Below are 20,614 nucleotides of genomic sequence, written 5' to 3'. Positions count from 1 at the left end.
TACGACCCATCTTCGAACGTAGCCTTCGTAATTTTATTCCCTGTCAAATAAAAAAAAAGTTTTTGGAAATCTGTCGAAAACTACTCGAGTTATCGTGTTATCAAAGGACGAGACAAAAATTCTTTTGGGAATATCTCTAAGAACACGCGACCGTAATAGCCCATGTTCGAACTTAACCTCATTAATTCAATTCCCCGTCGATTAAAAAAAAGTTTTTGGAAATCCGTTGAAAGCTACTCGAGTTATCGTGGAATCAAGCGACCAGACAAAAATTCTTTTGAGAATATCTCTAGGATCACCCGACCGTAATAGCCCATCTTCGAACTTAACCTCATTAATTCAATTCCCCGTCGATTAAAAAAAAGTTTTTGGAAATCCGTTGAAAGCTACTCGAGTTATCGTGGAATCAAGCGACCAGACAAAAATTCTTTTGAGAATATCTCTAGGATCACCCGACCGTAATAGCCCATCTTCGAACTTAACCTCATTAATTCAATTCCCCGTCGATTAAAAAAAAGTTTTTGGAAATCCGTTGAAAGCTACTCGAGTTATCGTGGAATCAAGCGACCAGACAAAAATTCTTTTGAGAATATCTCTAGGATCACCCGACCGTAATAGCCCATCTTCGAACTTAACCTCATTAATTCAATTCCCCGTCGATTAAAAAAAAGTTTTTGGAAATCCGTTGAAAGCTACTCGAGTTATCGTGGAATCAAGCGACCAGACAAAAATTCTTTTGAGAATATCTCTAGGATCACCCGACCGTAATAGCCCATCTTCGAACTTAACCTCATTAATTCAATTCCCCGTCGATTAAAAAAAAGTTTTTGGAAATCCGTTGAAAATTACTCAAGTTATCGTGTTATCAACGAATCATCAAAGTGTGACAAATATTTTCTGTATTTAAGGTTTTTGGTCATACATTCATGCATTTTCAATCATAGTAGTGATCATTGTGTGACAAACATTTTAGGGTGTTTATCATCCATAAGACCCATGACTTTCAGTCAAGGGAATAACCAGAATTGGGAAACCTACCTTTCACAGGATACAATTGTATCGTTGAGGATTTGCGTCGACAAACAAATTTTAAAATTACAAATTTTAGCAATTATTAGAAGGAAATACGATGAGGGCATCACCAATATTTCAATATGTCAGCAACAAAACATTTGGAAGGACGCCATTGTCTATCAGAAACGTCCGATTAGTAAAGTGTTTCTCTAAAGTTCACCGGATCTTTTAATAAATTAAAAATCAATTTGTCAGCAGGCTCAGTTTTCTTTAGCCCGAAATGTGTTGTTGAGTAAAATGCTTATATCTGGAAAGTATTATTCACTGATATTCAGTTGTCTTCAGATCTTCGGCTGTTATTACGAAATTCAGATGCATCATCAACTCTTTAAACATTTATGTGTGTGAGCATACAAAAAAGTTGAAGGTTGAATTATTATTATAGGACCTAGGGCAATCGCTTTTACCTGTTCTCGTACGTTATGGCTTTCTTCTTTATGAATACTAAATTTTCAAAGATTAAAAATGTGAACTGGCTACACGCAGCCCCTTACGATGGCAGGTCATAACATGAAGAATGTGTTAAGATAGATTGAAAAAGGATGATCTGTGCAATAACAGCGAGCTTTGTCAGAAATTTAGTGCTAACCGATGGACAGGTATTTGTAAATTTCGTTTGACAAATGATTTTCGAAAAGAAAAATCTCTGAGGATTTTAAATGAGGGATTCTTCTGAAAAACAGAAGACCGAAATCAGACGCATTTTCTATTGGAATTTTTTATATGTATGTACCCAGTAAGGTACTCGACCCCGGAAGCCAAAACCACTTTCAAAAAAATTCTTCGAAGCTTGTGTTGGTTGGTAAGAGGTCATCAAAAACTGAAAACTTGCATTTTTCGTACAAACATTTCTCAGGTTACACGAGCCGTACAGGGTCGCGTGGGGTGTCACTAGAAAGGTAATCACACATACTATTGAGCCGGACTTATTGGGTTTAAAATTCATCGACACTGAAACATGTTCAGTTGAAGTTTTCAACCGAAAAAAGACTGAAAACTTACCCTTTTCTTACAGAAATTTCTCGATGTACACGAAACGCACATGGTCGTGTGGGGTGTCATTAGAAAGGTAATTGCATTTACTTTCGTATCGAAGCTGGTCTTGCAGTTATTGTCCCTTTCTTGGATTTATTTCATTTCGTGTCCTTTTTTAAATGGCAAAGGAGAGAAATCAGAGAAACAGAAAAGAACACCATGGACAGGTTAGATGCGAAAGTGGCACTTTTTGTGTGTGCAAAACAGTAAGAGGTTTTTGTATGCCGTTTGAGGCTACGTTTTTGAATGATTTTTTGAGTAATTTCTTTGATTTATTGATGAAATGGTTTCTTAAGGATTTTTCTTTTTGTTGACAAAGAAATATCCGCCCCTCGGTACGAACTACCAAAATTCCAATTACACAAAAAAAAATCGAAAAGAAACCTTATTCTTCTACACTTACATAGACCTTTACACTTAAAAAAAATCAAAGTGGCCCTACCACCTGAGCTATAAGAAGCCGCACTGCCGTATTAAGCAAAAACATCGCATGTCTTTTCGCATTAGCTCTTAAAAGCTTTCGAAATTTTTTTAAGCTTAAAGCTTCTTTTGAATTCCAATGGAATGTTCCACTTTTTGAATGGAATCTAAAAGAAGCTCAAAGCTCACAGAAGCTTTCGAAAGCTTTTAAAAGTTAATGCGAAAAGACATGCGATGTTTTTGGTTAACACGGCAGCGCACCAAAAAAATCAATGCGTGCCTGACCCTTAAGACAAAATCTGTGAATATGATTGAGGGATTCTTTTGAAAAACAGCCTACCGAAATCGGGTGTGTTTTCTAGTGGAACTTTTTATAGGTACCAAGCGAAAACCACTCTCAAAAAAATTCTTCGAAGCTTTTATGGCTGGTGAAAGGTGATCGAAAGCCGAAAATTTGCACTTTTCTTACCAACATTTCTCCAGGTACACGAGCCATACAGGGTCGTGTGGGGTGTCATTAGAAAGGTAATCACATGTACTTTTGAGCCGAATAGAGACTCATTGGTTTTAAAATTAATCCGCACTGAAATATGTGCAGTTGAAGCTTTCAACAGAAAACTTGCACTTTTCTTACCAATATTTCTCTAGTTACACGAGCCGTACATGGTGGTGTGGGGTATCATTTGAAAGGTAATTTTATGTGCTTTTGGTCCAAATAGGGTCTTATGGGGTTTGGATGCATATGCGATGAAATATGAGAAGTTGAAATGTTTAAACGCCCATATTTCATCGCATATGCATCCAAACCCCATAAGACCCTATTTGGCCCAAAAGCACATAAAATTACCTTTCAAATGATACCCCACACCACCATGTTCGGCTCGTGTAACTGGAGAAATATTGGTAAGAAAAGTGCAAGTTTTCTGTTGAAAGCTTCAACTGCACATATTTCAGTGTGGATTAATTTTAAAACCAATGAGTCTCTATTCGGCTCAATAGTACATGTGATTACCTTTCTAATGACACCCCACACGACCCTGCACGGCTCGTGTACCCGGAGAAATTTTGGTAATAAAAGTGCAAATTTTCGGCTTTCGATCACCTTTCACCAGCCATAAAAGCTTCGAAGAATTTTTTTGAGAGTGGTTTTGGCTTCTAGGGTCGAAGTCCTTTCTAGGCACATATAAAAAAGTCCACTAGAAAATGCGTCCGATTTCGGTAGGCTGTTTTTCAAAAGAATCCCTCAATTACGATTTGACAAATTTCTATCCTAACAGTTAACAGTTAAAATAGTTACTAAACTGTTCGAACAATTCAATAATTGCTTAGCTGCACTCGCATAAAATGAACACAATTTTCAACATGACGATCGTATTGTTGACACCCACAAAATAATCTACCACCCCAACTCCATGGCTCTCACTTCTTCGTCCATATCACTGTATACCGACTCTCCATATTGTATTACTTCCCAAAATATATCTTAAAACACTAAAACGAACACGAAATGCTAGTGCTTATAAAGCCTCGGTTATAACCAAATGAAACCATCACACATTAATGCTGAGCTGGAATCATTTTTCACTCACCCCTGAGATGCCGCTGTCACAATTTTTGTCACCTAACCCAAAAACTGTTTGTGTGAGTCAACGCAAAAGTGGTTTCAAAGCAAGTGATTGCACCCAAACACCACAATATGAACGGTCGGATATTTTTAGGGATTTGATTTATCCAGACATATTTTGCCGGCATGCAAATTCTGTAGTATCAGACACGACACATAACAAATCTAATAGCCCACCCGTACGTATCGTATACGTCGACGGTGCGCTAAAAAGAAGAAAATTAAATTTCTTACCGTTTTGCCGATGTGGAGTGAGTGAAAACATTCATGCACTGTACATTCAATGAACTTAATATTTTTCAAACGATTTCAATCTCCCACAAACGACGACAAAAAAAATAATATTTTTTTTAATGGCATTTCGCTTTTACAGTTGACAAGAAATGCTGATTGGTGTGCAGATTGAAATCGATATTAAAAATTATTCGTTAAACGTGTAAGGAAATGCGCCGGTCATATATAGAGTGTGAAATGCATCGGCTGACCAATAAAAACTCATTGTTATATATCGGTACATAATATTTGCATTTATTAACATTCTCATGACAGTCGTACTTATTGTTTGTAATTTTAATAACATTCTTTATTCGCTCTATAATCGTATGGCCTTAACTACGTATTCACATGACATCGAAAAACTGTAACCTAATCTAAGGCTTAACATTCCTATAGCTTACATTTTACGTATGATTAATTTAGGTAATAACTTAAAAAAACTCGAAAATAAAAACCGTTCTTTACTGTAGAACGCATTCGTTTTATAAAATGTAGTCTATCGAAAAAGTGTTTCGTTTAGATGAAAATATTTATACAGAGAGATTTTTCGTTATATTTCGTTTTTTCTTTTTTGCTTTCATGTCGTTGCAAATATAATATTTAAACATTTATCACAGAAGTCGATTAAAAACCAAAAAAAAAAATAATAATTTTACTTTGTTTATTTTATAGTATACTTAAGTAACCATAATAAAATAGCGCACACAAGATGCATAATCTAGTTGATACCATGCCACGCATTTGCTATACTTAATAAAAAATAAGATTTGAAAAAAAATGTTTTTTTTATTAAGTACGGGAAACTGACATGACATCGTCCATTTTCAGTGTGTAAATGTGCTGAACTTGTAAACAGACTTCCCACGTTGAGTCCGACCAAATTAAGGAACAGACCATAAAAGACGTTCAGATTTTGGGGAAGAGGAGGTCCACAAAAACCGGATAAATAGACGTAGGAGAGCCGGTGGCGCTCAGAAAGCCGACGTTTTTACTGATTTGGAAGGTGTTGTGGTTTCCACATAACGTTCTTTTTGTTGGAAGCAACTCAGCAATCTCAGAAATTTGTATATAATCGAGTAACCAAGTTTTATTTTGTTGTGTTAGAACTTTTCATTCGTTGAGAATCAGCAGCTCAATAAAGATCATTATTTTGTAATTGTTTCTTATTCCCTGGAGGTATTTGGACGTTCCAACAGGTTATGGGCCCAGACCCAGCTATAAGTCAGTACAAAGTAGAAGAACTAGAAAAATGGCTACAGAAACGAAGATGATTCCGATGTGGATTACGCTTTTTCAGAATAGTATGGCTATGATTTATGGACCCCAACTGATATTTGTGTAAATGAGGAAGGAGAGATCAGGGCCGTATCTAGATGGGGCGCAGGGGGGGCGGCGCCCCTCCTAGCGAAGTCATTTTTTCAATTTTTTTTTAATTTTTCCCATACAAAATAATTTTTTTGGACCTTGCGCCCCCCCTAGCGCACTCAGATTTTGAAGTCTGGTTACGGCCCTGGGAGAGATGAAAAAGAAGAAGAAGAATATGTGAAGATTTGAGGCAACAGAATTTGAGCTCGAAGCAACAGAATTTGAGCAAGTTAAGATGAAGAATTTGAGACGCAAAAGAATTTGAACCGAACAGTGGTAACAGAGTTTGAGCGACATAAGAGTGATTCCGTGATGAATTTTATGTAGTGAGATCTGGACTTTAAAAAAGGTCATTAAGGAGGAGGTAATTTTTCAAATTTATGAACTTGTGGAGGAGTGTTGGAAGTAACATAAATTTGTATATAATCGAGTAACCAAGTTCTATTTTGTTGTGTTAGAACGTTTCATTCGTTGAGAATCAGCAGCTCAATAAAGATCATTATTTTGTAATTGTCTCTTATTTCCTGTAGATATTTGGACGTTCCAACACTTTTAACAAAAGAAGTCCTAGATTCCTATATTTTCCAACTTTTTGCTAAATACACTGAATCTAGATTGTCATTTGTTAGACTAAATTTGTGTGTAACAATTACAAACCACAACAGCTGCCAAATCAGAAAATATGTAGGAATAATATTGGGTTTTATACTTCCCCGATGTATAGTTAACTTATCCATAAATAGCGTCTACCTGTCAAGCGGGATTGTAAAGTTTCGAACAGTTGATCATGGTCAACCACGGTAAAATTCAGGTCAGGTAATTTTTATAAAACACCTGACCTGAACCTGATTTTGTCTGGTAAAATTTCGGGTAACCTGAAATTTTCATAGAAAAACCTGTGAGGTTTCAGATAGACCTGTCACCGGATATACAAAATTCCGGTTTCAGATCAGGTTCAGGTATTACCTGAAAACGAAAATCCGGTTTCAGGTCAGATCAGGTTCAGGTTTTTTTTTCAGATAACTTCAGGTTGACCTGACTTGTTCCGAGCTTTAGGGCTTTGCAACTCGATATAAGGTCCGATCAAATCGCTACCATCACATTCTGTCCAAGCCTATAAGCTGTTAGTTGTCAGCGTGTTATTTTATCCAATTTGAAAAAGATCTTGGGCAATTAAAAAAAAGAAAACTGAAGCAACTATTGCGTCTATTATCGTCAACCTATTTGAAACGGAGCTAAACAATGAAATTTCATTTTTCTAATAATTCGGTAAAGTGACACGTCCCGTTTCTACACTTAACTATGCATAAAGTCCTTGATGCATAGATTTCTTGACGAGATTTGACGAAAACATTTGATTAAAAAATCACTGGAAAATTATTTAGAATCATTAAGACGTCGGAGATCTTGTAATTCTCTTCCTCCTGCAGTGCTACGATTTCAATTCTTCTTTTTTTTAAATGTCGGAAGCAAAGAGGACGTAAGTTTTCCTAATTAATCGGACCTGACTGAAAATCGGTACATTCAGGAAGTGTGGGAGATCTGGATATACAATTCCATTTAGCCTTACAACGAAAAACAAATCAATTTCTTAAAAAATATTTTTAAAATCAGTGTCGGTCGATTATTATCGAAAAATTTCATAAATTATCACAAGGAGATCTTAAAAGGCATGTGAGATATTGTGAGCTTAATAGTGAGCCCATTCTTTCTCCAGAGTGAATTTGTTGTTTTTTTTTGCTAATTTTCTTTTTAATTTTCTGTTTTGTTTTCTTCTTAAACAATTAAACTACCTCGATTTCCTGCCGGAAGACCATTGTCCTGTCGTATTGCATTCCCACTGCGAATGTAATTATTATCCATCGATGTTGCTGATGAAGAAATATGACGATTTGTAGCGTATTTCTGCGTTGGAGGCAAACAATAACGGGCATAATCGGTGTGAGTTATGTAACCGTAATTGTTGGGCACATATTTCGGTGGATAATAGCCGTCAACGGTGTCAGCATAATCCGCTGCAGAGTGTCTGGTACCGAGAGAGTGGATGGAACGGAACATATAAATTTTTGCCGATATATTACAGAATTTTAATTTAATAACCTGAAAACACACATACACACGCACATAACACACATATCGATGCGGCATTTTACAATTTACAAATCAAATTGGTTTAATTGATTCGCTGAATTAATTATAGCGAACACTTTCGATTAATTTTGTTATTTGCGTACACAAACTTTTTAGCGAAATTGGAATGGAAATGGTAACGGAACCAATTTCTGTCAACGGAGAGACGGAATCTCTTGACGACAAAATTAAATTTCATTTCAATATTTGCCGATGGAATTAAAAATTGAAATCTAACTTAACAGCTGTTTTAAGCTGTTTCGACTTTATGGACTTCGGTTTTACGTAAAAGCTGGCAAGCAGGGTATATTTTAGGTGAACTCAATTCTCTGATTTTTCCGTCACTTTTTAACTATTTCTCTAAAATAACAATAGATCGGAATGCCTCCGTTGCTTTTATGGTCTATTTAGTTGTTTTCTATGTTTTTGAGATCAATCGATTATATTCGGATGGTTTGAAATTATTTCCCTGAAATGGGCCCTGGGGGCAACATAATTTTTCGGAACTTCATCTAAGCAAAGCCAATGTTAGAACTATCCTATCATTTCAATTTAGAGTCCAAAAATTTTTTTCCTACGTGGGGCAATTGCCCTCATCGCTCCGTACACTCGGCGCCACTGATATATCTCTCACAAAAAATGTATGGGAAAAAAAATTAAATTTTACCTGTAGCTGATTGGAAAATCTACCGGCCCAGCCAAAGGAACACTGCCACCGCGACGTTCTTTAATATCAAGTGTGCTTCCGGCACAATTGGTCGACGCAATGGAATAATCGGATTCGGACGAGCCTTGTTTAATGTCTGGCTTGTAGTCACTGCTATGCGATGACCCATCACTTTCTTTCCAACACCGGTCGGAAATTTTGTGTTTCTGCAACGGAAATGGGAAAATTTTTCGATTGAATTAAATTGCTGCAACAGTGGCTAAGTGTCGTAATATTACGGTTAAATCATCGTCTGAGTAGCGCAATTTTTCGTCGTTGCTCGCTTGGTTCGTCTTTCGTCTTAGCTTACAGCATAGAAAGAGCACCACCAATATGACCAATGTTATAACTACCAGCGTAGCTCCAACAATAATCATTAGAAATTGGAAATTGTCTGCGAAAATTAGAATAAAATTTTTCAAAATTAAAACACAAAATTCGCTTCGCCTCATTTGGCTGGTCTGGTCTTACATTGATACATCAAATCGATTTGCAATACGTCCACACCGTAATCATTAACCACCGTACAGTTGTATTTACCGAAATGCCAGTCTTTACTGTCCCGTATTATCAATGTCGATTTGATTAGCCGCGGCGACGACGGATCTTCCAGTATCGAATAATCCCGATCGGACATGGTATTTATTTCCATTCCATTGAAGCTCCACGATATATGCCTTGCCTTTGGCACGGAAAATGCAATACATTCCAACCGCAGCGTGTCACCCTTTGCACCATACTGCTTGCTGGGCGATTCAATTTTCGGTGCCTGTTTCACATATACATTTGCTTCCGATTTTATTTCGGGAAATCCAATTACACTTGCTTTGCAATAATAACGTCCGGCTGTTTCGTTCGAAACGATTATTTTAAGATTATTTGTGGTGCCAACGACACGTGGGTGAAAGTTTAACTTAAAGGAAATGATAAAAAAACGAAGAAAAAAATAAATAAACAGAAACACAGGCAACTGAAAAATCTTCAATTTTGTAAATAAAATTTCCACCGAAAAATGGTTTAAATGAAAACTGCAGTTTAAATTAACCAAACGGAACTGAGAATAAGTGACAAATCGTTTTTCTCTATTCGATAAATAAAGAAGAAGGAAAAAAAAACACTTACTTCAGCTGCTGGAGCATGCACCCATACGATTTCTAATGGATTTCCATCAACGTCGCACTCCAAATTTATCTCCTCTTTGAGATCGGCTTCAACCGATTTCGGTGGTGATTTGAACACAGGTGGATCTGGGTAATGATAGATTTTCACATTATTATTTCGCTCGTGTTTTAAATTAATGCAAGAAAATTGCGAAAACTAAATTGAATATTTATGCACTTTTTTCTGTGTGTCGATCAAATAACACATCGATGGTAACGACTTTTCAATAAAGTCTGCATTCGGATTACTTTATCGAGTTGTCAAAGCATGTGAAGGAGTCTGTTTTCCACAGCACTCAACCCGTGTGCTCTGTGTTGGGATTTATTTCCTTGTTATCAACGAAGTCATTCTCTTTTCCTTCAAATTTTAGAACGTAAATTGGATATGTGCCTCGATTTATTTTAGTATTTAAACGGTGAAAACGCATGGCTTAACGTTGGTGTACAATTACTTACATGGAATTCAATAAACTCTTTCTCAAGTGAGATATCGAATTGCTCTTTTTAACCAGAATTAGCTATTTTGTTTCATTGAACACATTACTAACACAATGGAAGTCTTAGGATAAACGACATAGGCTCGTTTAGCCTGTAGGAGTGTACAAAACAAGCACGCTATGAGTCTGAAACGTTTGCTATTGTAAATCAATTAGAAAATAGTTTTTACACGCTACATGCGCACTATCTTCGACGCCATCAGCATGTAATAGTTATTTACATGACAAGGGAATCCCTTGAAGGGATTAAAAGTGGAAAAGTAGAGTTTTCGTGTGAATTTTGTTGATCCGAGGCGAAGCCGAGGTCAATAAACACATGAAAACAAGACTTTTGTGCCGAGTTACTTAACTAGAAGAATAATTCAAAAATTACACTTCAGGTCTATGAGGGATTCTTATTCTTCTGAAAAACAGAAGACCGAAATCGGACCCCAGAAGCCAAAACCACTTTCAAAAAAAATTCTTCGCGGCTTGTGTGGCTAGTGAGAGGTGATCAAAAACCGAAAACTTGCACTTTTCTTACAAAAATTTCTCCAGTTACACGAGCCGTACAGGGTCGTAAGCGTACATAAATGCAGTCAACATGAATTGTTCATACAATATTTCGTTCATATTCATACAGTAGAATGTATGTTGAAGGTGAGCCGAGGCGTAGCCGAGTCATGTAAAATACTATTGTTCTATGTCCACTTATCTTTGCCAACGAAGGGAAAAAATAGCACGCCGTGACACAGTCAAAGGGATAGTAAATTGATTAGACCCGTACGAAGTACTGGGGTCTTATAGGTTTACGCATACGTTTGTAACACGTCGAATTGGACTCCCTGAGTAAGGGGAAACCTATTGTGGTTGTCAGTGAAAAAAAAATGTCCGTCCGTCTGTCTGTCCGTCTGCACGATAACTTGAGTAAAACGCATCCGATTTTGAAAATTCTTTTTTTCCCCGTTTGGTAATGTCAAAAGACAGGCTAAGTTCGAAGATGAGTGATTTTGGATCGACCCCTCCCGAGCTGTGGCCCAATAAGTGCTTTACGGTTTTTCGAAGATATCTCCGGACATTTAAACGTTAAACTTGTAAGTGATACGTCAAATAAAAGGTATTTACAATACCGATCGACAAAAAAAAAGTTTATGGAAATCGGATGACCGACTCGTGAGTTAGACCCCTTGGTGTGGAACAGGCACAGGGCGGCAAGCAGTTTTTGCTTGTAGGTCGGCCACATTTGAACATATTTCGTCTGTTTTAGCTTTATTAGATAGGTATTGACCGTACCAATCAGGGAAAATTTTTTTTATGAAATTATGTTCTCCGGAGCGTGAGCTAGGTCTCTTGGAGTGAGCTCTTATCTGGCTACTCGGAAGTACAGTGAATGTGGTGTATTTTGACAATATCTCGAGTAAATTTTGACCGAATTTCATGATTTTTTTTTGTTTGAAAGGTATTAACGAATGTCGAGCGTCGGTACTATTTCCGGTCTCCTAACAAAATGGCTGCCGGCGCCCATATTGGATTTTAGTAAAACGATATAAAGTGGGAAAATTTGTACTTAGATAGTTTTTGTTAACAGAGAAGTAATTGGTTATGTGTGGGGGGTTTTAGGAATCCCATATGTGGACTTCTATATATATCTATATACAGCTATATTGAGCAATATGCAGGCATGTAGAGCTATATAATAGCAAATTCATTTGTGGAATGTTTATTTATAGGAAAATATAGCGGTATATAGCTGTTTAAATAGGAATTTATGAAATTTGACTTCGTACGGGGCTGTCTATATTGCCTCCGGCAATTTATTTGCAAGGCAAAGAGTGGATAATGTAAGTGATTTAAAAGGAAGAATAGCTTTTCAGCAGAGAAGAAAATGAAGTAAGAGAAATGAAGAGTTTCACATTAAAGGCTTTTGATACGAATAGGTGTTTCGTACGGGTCGGCGTTAGCTATGTTTTTCTTTGTTTTCTTCTATGACTTTTGTTTTTGAGGGAGGCCAAGTGTATGCTCAGACCTCAGCTGTTTTTCGAACTACAGTATAGTGTAATATTGAAATTAACGGATTTACTATTGGTTCCCAGTATTCTCTTGATTTTGTTCCACATTTTCCCTAATTCTTTTAAATTTTTTCAAATTTTCAAAAAAAAAGAAAAAATCTGGAAAAATTTACGAAAATCTAGGGAGAATTCCATCGAATATGTGAAAACGTTTTCCTAAAAATAGTCACCCGAAAAAGTATAAAAATGGCAAACTGCAGAAATTAGTCCCTGGTCAATAGTATTACGCTAAAAAAATGAATAGCCAAAGATTGCTTGTATACTCACATATAACATTTAAAATCGTACTTTCTTCGGCTTCACCAATATCGTTAGACACTTCACATTTTACAGTAGCTGTATGATGGCTTCGATTAACGCGATGAATTATCTATTTGGGAAATAATTAAAATTAATGGAATTGAATTAGCCAAAAAGCACTTAACATAAAATGGTAACCGTTAGGAATTACTCTCGTCGTAATAATTGATTACGACACGTTCACACTTATAACAGTAGCAGTCAAATTGTATATTACTTTTTTTGGCATCTCAAACGTTTATTGTTATTGTTTCGATAACAATCACTTCACCTCAATACATTCACCGGAGATTGTTGGTGTAATATTTAAGATTATTAACTCGCTGTTTTCGGGAAACAAAGATAGTGCATTGTGATGTTAGCAGAGACTGCGTTTGGGAAAACATTTTCTTCACAATTTTTTCAAATTTTCCCACGTTTTTTCGTTAAAATTTAGGAAAATATTTGTGGGAAAATTTGAGTCACTGCAGGTTAAATGCCACAATTGGTGTATTTGCACTAAAACCAGAATATGATTCTGATTTTGACCTCTAACTTAAGAGAAATATTCACTTATCAAGTTTTTAGTAGCCTACATTTTGGCGCAAAAATGTTTTATTTTAAAACACCAAACGATGTTTTTACTGTGTCCAAATAGGAAGCGAGAGCAAAATTATCATCAAAAATAAAACATTCTTGCGCCAAAATGTAGCCTACAAATTTGCCAAGTGAAGATTCCTCTTAACTTTGAAACTCGACGTAAAAGGTGTAAAAGCACAAGTATAGGGTAAACATCGAGTCACACAAATGTGTGCTTGAAACAGATAATACCAGGAACTGGTAAGTGGTAACTAAAACAAAGCACTTCACCGAGTGAAGACAAATGAACATTCCCACTTATAATGTCCGGTAATTTCGCACAATAGAACGAAAAGCTTTTAACGTCCGGTAATGTTCTCACATTCACACACCATGCATGTATACGTCACACACCGACTTTATTGTCGTTTTGTCGAAAGATATCAACTTATGACACCCGTTGTTCGTTTGCAATTATCTGACACGTCTATTGGATACCGAGAATTAAACTAATTTTCCAATGCATTACTCATACAGCACAGGGGTATTATCATTGGTGTAACATGCAATGATTATATAGGAGACCAATCTATATAAACTAAAATGCAAATATTATTATTTTGATAAACTTTCGAAGAATAGGTGTTACACACAGAACACACACACAATGCACACACAGTGCACACATACACACGCAGACACACCACACGACACACATATATATTTATCATAAGTTCAATGTAAATTTGCCAGCTTTTCAATGAACTCTGCTTAAGTTTTGAGCAAAACGTAATATTGTATTGGTTTCTATCAAATATTTACCCTACAATGCACAACTAAAACCACATTTTCATTTAGCCATTCATACAGAGCCGAATACATTCTGGTTTATTATATACATTATATCAGTACATAGAGAGACATAGAGCATTTGAAGAGTGCATGTTCTTCAAGATATCTACCTTGATATTATTATACAACAAATAATATTTACCATTTCTGTAGTATAGTCGCCCACAACAAGTTCTTCATTTACAAACCACTTGTATGTAATAACATTGGGATTTGCATCAGCTAAACAGTAAAACTTCGCTTCATCACCTTCTCGGATGCCATTATTTGGTTCATTTGAATTTTCGATCGTCAGTTGTACGGTTGGAGCATATTTGACCTGTTTGAATGGTTTGGTTCTTTCGTTATTTTCATTACTCATCTCATTGTTTTGTTGTGGTTTTAATATAAATTTCGGCAACATTTTATCATCATTCTGAGAAAATCCCGGAGCCACAACCGTTCCGTTGAAACATTATTTGGTTCCATATCAAAGTGCAAATTGTATGGCAAAAGATTCTCTTGTTTAGGTTCGTACGGTTTCGAATTAGGAATGATTGTCATTTTCGAGTGAACAAGTTATTTGTGTACCGAGGGGTGAAAATCGGGAATACCAACAAGATGTTTCGCTCGGAATTTCAGAATTTCCTATTTATCCCAGAGGTGAACACAACGTTTTTCATGTGTGCATGTTGTGTTTTGTCGAAAACATCGAATCGCCATGCCATTTTCGAAAACATAAACAAAGTGACAGTTCGAATTTGAAAAGTTCTATTTTCTCCCTACTAGAGAGAAAGAGCTGTCCTTTTCTCACTAGAAATGTCATTCGACCAGTCGTCAAGAAAACGTTGTTTGTTCAACGAAGGAAGAAAAGTTGAAAATTTCATTAAGCCATAATTCACCCGAGAAAATGCAATTTCAAAATTTCTTCCCGAGTTAAACACAACAGTTTTCACAACAAAGGCTTCCAAAGTTTCAGTGGAGGGGAGAAAATGACTATTTTCTCGCCTGCATCAGGCATGAGCGCCGCCGAAAATAAGCCGCCGATCAAGCCGCCGCCGGCTATTTTTGAGCAAGCCGCGCCGCAGCCGAGCCGGTGACAAAAACACAGCTCAAGCCGGCTTGAAACGGCTGGAAAATGAAATAAAGATTTCGAAAGGTGAATGGGTGAAATAATTTTGAAAACCGAGATTGCTGTTGATCCTAAGCAGCTCAAGTACTTTTTTTCGGCTAGCCGCCGCCGAGGTTTCTCCGTTGGCGCTCATGCCTGGCCTGCATTGTGAAAGCGTAATTTTTCATGGCCTATTGAGGGGAGAAAATAAGGCAAAACACAACGCGCTCCTGAAAATATATTTGGCTGGTCCATTTTAATGTATAAATATGAACTCACTTACTTTCACATTCAGACGAAATGCAAAAGATTTTAATGAACAAAATTGAAATTGTACGTGGTGTCCGTTGCTATCGATGTTTGGGGGAAATAAGTAATAATTGGGGTCATAATAACGCGACGAACTGGCAGTTCTTGATAAATTTATGTTTCACTGTGGAACAAGACAATATTTCGAATACGAAAATTCCGAAGAGCGCTCACTCATGAGACTCATCCAAACACCAGTGGAATAAGCTAATCAATTTTGTCAATCGATTTATGAAATTAATTAAATTTAAAAAAATCTTGTTCATTAAGCTTACATTATGTTTATGACATTAAGCCCAATTTAACGAACAGAAAATAAAATCGAAAGATTAAACGAAACGAAAAAAAAAAAAAAATTGTGAACACAAATTCGACTACAAAAATGACGAGACAAAATTCCAATTAATTTGTAAGAACATCCATTTCACTATAATTCAGATAAAATTCACGTAACATTTTTCAAAAGCACAAAAAAAACGAAGAAAATTTATATTTATGAACGAATGAACGGATCGCCACGAGCTCACGGAAAAGACGATAAAAGAAACTAAATCAAATATCGAACCGATAAAAGTGCAATGGAGCAAAATGTTCATTCCCAACTACATTATTATATTATTCAACCCACGCCTCACTCATCGCTCACCTCAATATTCACTTGAGCTGTTTTTAAATTGCGATCAGCCGTGTTCTGCGACTGACATGTTAAAGTGGTATTATGATGCTCTTTCTGTGGTTTAATTTTCAATATTGATTTTGATACGAATCTTTGGTTATCTGGCATTGGTTCTTTGATGTTTCTAACGCCAGTTGTTATGGTGTTTCCAGACCCATCCAGCCATGTTAACTGAAACAATATAGAAAAAAAAAACGAATTGAAAATCGTTAAACTTGTATTCAATTTGGAATTTAATTTCGGAATTTCGTTGAAATGGGGTGTTGCTTGAGCAACCTACTGAAACGCTGCACACAAATAATAAATAGCCCGTGCAAAAGAAAATCAAGGGTCGAGACAGCTTCGGAACAATTAGTTTTTCTTTCAATTTATTATATTCACATTGTGATATTGACGATACTTAGTGCGATATTTAGACCATGTACACGATAAAAAGCACAGGTTCAGACACATTGGTATTAATGCAATTACCAATTACGAAAAACATGTGTTTCAACGACCTATTTTTGAACATTGAAAGGAGACTAGCGATGCAAATCCTAGTATCTAACTCAAACGCCATAAGTGCGCCAAAAATTTAAATATTTTTATCTGACAGTTCCACAAAATAACGCTGACGTCATATAATAAATGTCAAAAACTAAGCGTTAAAATCACGGTATGTTTTGAAATACTTATTGCAAATGTGACAGTTGGGATCAAAAGTCGGTCTATTCCATCTGTCAAAGTGACGTTTAAAATGTAAAACAAGATTTTTTATGTGAAATGTATTGTAATGGATTTTATACAAAATCGGTAACTTTTTCTTAATTCTATTCCACTAATTGCATTGAGGAAAAATAAACGATTTTGTGACCATTTCACCTAAAAAAAATTGTTTGACATTTTAAACGTCACATTGACAGATGGAAGAGACCGACTTTTGATTCCAACTGTCACAAATAACAAATAAAATTTAAAAATAGAAATTTTATTGGAAGGTCCGTCGCATCATACTGAAGAAAGTAAAGAAGTCATATTTTCAAACCGATTGTTCTTCGATTGATGCCATTGATTCCACATACGACATCAACACACATACGCATTACGTAATTGTCTTAATAACATTGTTCATGCATGTGGAATGAACAAAGTGGTTGCGATTATAGAATTTGTGACTTTGAGGCGATACATCAGAACTACCCTCCTAGCGAGAACAGTCGTATTTCAGATCAAACGTTAATTTTTCGCGAGTTGCCAAAATATTCTGTAATAACTTTGTTTGTTATTTTCGGTGGTATGACCGCAAGCAGATCACCGCCATAGAGAAACCTATGTCACGTTGTTCATATACGTTGTAGGTTTCATTGGACGCTGCGAAAGTAGTTCATTACATCTTCTTCTTCTTCTTCTTCTTCTTCTTCTTCTTCTTTTCTAGAATTACGTAGCAGCGCAGAATCCAATGTATTCTGTTTTATTGCAAAAGTTGCATTTTACACAAAAATTCGCGAAAATATTCCAAATGTAATCGATCAATTTCGCAGGGGCAACTGCTATGTAATGTTCAACTTTCGAATGGGGCAGGCAGTAAAAACATTTTTTTTGGTTCTCTTGTTTTTTGGTGATATAACAATGTGGCATGGGTTTATTTGTGTGGCATTTGTAATAACTGACATGCCTATAACTATCGTCTCCGGATCTTTTCAAGTATTTGATTGGAGCGTGATTGGAAAATTGATAAATTTACGTTTAAAATGAACAACGTTCCTTACGGGGCAATTTCGATTTTCACATTACTAAATTATTGGAATTCGTCCTTAATAAATGAACTGTGCACCGAATTCCGTGCCCGAAAAAATAATAATAAAAAAACGTAATGGCAATGATTGCACTGGTGTATCCAATTCCGATTTAAAGGGTGTTGTGTATCCATAGGTTTTTTTTTGTGTTCTACCACGGGACATACGTAATACACAGTGGACAATATCAGCGATTTTCGAAAATAGATAGGAAAAAAAAACAAACCGAACAATCCGTATAGCATCAAAGAAAAAACACATTTCACGGATGAATATTTTCGATTTATTCCCTCCTCTTAATCAAAGTTTAAAAACATTTTTTGTGCTGTAATAGTTCGATATTTTCAATTGTTTAAATTGCTGCATCGATGTTATGAGCGAACAGAAGTAATTTCCATGTTTACAGATTAAAAAAAACGGCAACTGCATGTGCTCACCGGACACATTGTCCATCCACGATAGATTTATAGAGAAAAATGATGTAAATGGTACTTGTTGTGTGAAATTTACTGATTCGGGGCGAAGCCGAGGTCCGTAGACATACAAGAAGCCATTTCCTTCATTTGTCCCAGTGTTAAGTGAGGTATTTTATTAAAAAAATTGATATAATGTTTCGCCCCAGTGAAGTAAACCTCTCCTTATCCCCCGATATGCGTAAAATATTTTTAGACCCGTACGAAGTACTGGGGTCTTATAGGTTTACGCATACGTTTGTAACACGTCGAATTGGACTCCCTGAGTAAGGGGAAACCTATTGTGGTTGTCTAGAGATGCCAAATCCGCGAAAAAAAAAATGTCCGTCTGTCCGTCTGTCTGCACGATAACTTGAGTAAAACGCATCCGATTTTGAAAATTATTTTTTTTCCCGTTTGGTAATGTCAAAAGACAGGCTAAGTTCGAAGATGAGTGATTTTGGATCGACCCCTCCCGAGCTGTGGCCCAATAAGTGCTTTACGGTTTTTCGAAGATATCTCCGGACATTTAAACGTTAAACTTGTAAGTGATACGTCAAATAAAAGGTATTTACAATACCGATCGACAAAAAAAAAGTTTATGGAAATCGGATGACCGACTCGTGAGTTAGACCCCTTGGTGTGGAACAGGCACAGGGCGGCAAGCAGTTTTTGCTTGTAGGTCGGCCACATTTGAACATATTTCGTCTGTTTTAGCTTTATTAGATAGGTATTGACCGTACCAATCAGGGAAATTTTTTTTTATGAAATTGTGTTCTCCGGAGCGTGAGCTAGGTCTCTTGGAGTGAGCTCTTATCTGGCTACTCGGAAGTACAGTGAACGTGGTGTATTTTGACAATATCTCGAGTAAATTTTGACCGAATTTCATGAATTTTTTTGTTTGAAAGGTATTAACGAATGTAAAGCGTCGGTACTATTTTCGGTTTCCTAACAAAATGGCTGCCGGCGGCCATATTGGATTTTATTAAAAGTGATATATCTTGGGAAAAATGGTACTTAGGGAGTTTCTGTTAACATGGAAATAATTTGTTATGTGTGTGGGGTTTCAGTGATTCCATATATGGACATCTATATATACCTATATACAGCTATATTGAGCTATATACAGGCATATTGAGCTATATAATAGCATATTCCTCTGTGAAATGTTTATTTATAGGAAAATATAGTTAAATATAGCGGTATATAGCTGTTTAAATAGGAATTTATGGAAGTTGACTTCGTACGGGGCTGTCTATATTGCCTCCGGCAATTTATTTGTATATGATAACAAGGCAAAGAGCGGATAATGTAAGTGATTTTATAGGTTTTTGTTAAGAATAGGTGTTTCGTACGGGTCGGCGTTAGCTATGTTTCAAATTGGAATGTATCCAATCAATTTATTTCATTAAGAACCTACCTCAGCCGCTGGCTTTCCTCCCGTTGAAGAGCACTCCAATTCAAATTCATGTCCTGCCGTAGCTAGGTAAAATTCGCCATGACTAATTATTGGCGGTTCGGGGGGAACGACTACAGTTAATGTTGCGAAATTAGATCGAATGCCCGGTTCACCTGTGAACGACAGAAAATATTTGTTGTTTGACTCGTCGATCAATCACTGAACCGTTTGAAACGACATCAGTTATCTCAAATTTATTTTGAAAATTCTAACACTAAATACTAAGAATCAACTTTACCTTCCGGTCCCGGACTGACTTGACACTGAAACTTGGCATCGTCTTCCAAACCGACCGACTCAATTTTTAACGAATAATCTCCGTCGTCATCATTGCCCACCATCGAATATCGTTCGAATGCGCTGAGATTACGATGTGTTCCCAAGCCGAAATCATCCTTTGTCCATTGCAGTACACCCTGTTTACTGGTCACTCTGCACGGCAATGTGATGTGCGTACCCAGTACGGCTGTAACGTCTTCTGGTTCAATGACAAATTGCTGGTCGGCCAAAATGTTGGGCAATGTCGTTATTATTGAGATGATCAATGCGATGTTCATGTTGAATGTGGATTGATTTCTTTGTTCCGGTAATCTTTAAATCTGTTAAGTTAAAAGGAAAACAAAAATGAAATCAAAGTTTTTATTTGGAGTAGGTAGTACGGTCATTACAATTGAGAATGCTAACAATAAAAAAGGCCTTTGGATCTACGAAGAAAAAAAACATAATCAACAATTTAATATTCCATTTCGGTTTAACCTTCGATACAACAACACTGGTCGTCCATACGAATAGTTAATTAGAATTC

At 36.4% G+C, this 20,614-nt stretch overlaps 1 protein-coding gene across 2 annotated transcripts in view; it reads right to left on the bottom strand.

Moving 5' to 3' along the window:
* Positions 1-4,654: 4,654 nt before the first annotated feature.
* The window catches only part of LOC119067675 (irregular chiasm C-roughest protein-like), a 109,590-nt gene continuing 93,630 nt past the window's right edge, over positions 4,655-20,614 (bottom strand). For both annotated transcript variants that reach the window (XM_037170788.1, XM_037170789.1), the window contains 10 exons: positions 20,048-20,408; positions 19,771-19,922; positions 16,091-16,291; positions 14,188-14,364; positions 12,603-12,705; positions 9,753-9,877; positions 9,102-9,543; positions 8,870-9,024; positions 8,592-8,797; positions 4,655-7,820 (listed from right to left, as the gene is read on the bottom strand). In XM_037170788.1, the coding sequence (XP_037026683.1) occupies positions 7,571-7,820; positions 8,592-8,797; positions 8,870-9,024; positions 9,102-9,543; positions 9,753-9,877; positions 12,603-12,705; positions 14,188-14,364; positions 16,091-16,291; positions 19,771-19,922; positions 20,048-20,366 (2,130 nt within the window). In that variant the 5' untranslated portion in view covers positions 20,367-20,408 and the 3' untranslated portion in view covers positions 4,655-7,570. The remainder of the gene's footprint in view (positions 7,821-8,591; positions 8,798-8,869; positions 9,025-9,101; positions 9,544-9,752; positions 9,878-12,602; positions 12,706-14,187; positions 14,365-16,090; positions 16,292-19,770; positions 19,923-20,047; positions 20,409-20,614) is intronic.

This window comes from Bradysia coprophila (assembly GCF_014529535.1).
Source record: "Bradysia coprophila strain Holo2 chromosome X unlocalized genomic scaffold, BU_Bcop_v1 contig_128, whole genome shotgun sequence".
Classification (NCBI taxonomy): domain Eukaryota; kingdom Metazoa; phylum Arthropoda; class Insecta; order Diptera; family Sciaridae; genus Bradysia; species Bradysia coprophila.
Note: the sequence above shows the minus strand (reverse complement) of the source record. Positions and strands in the feature narration are given on the sequence as shown.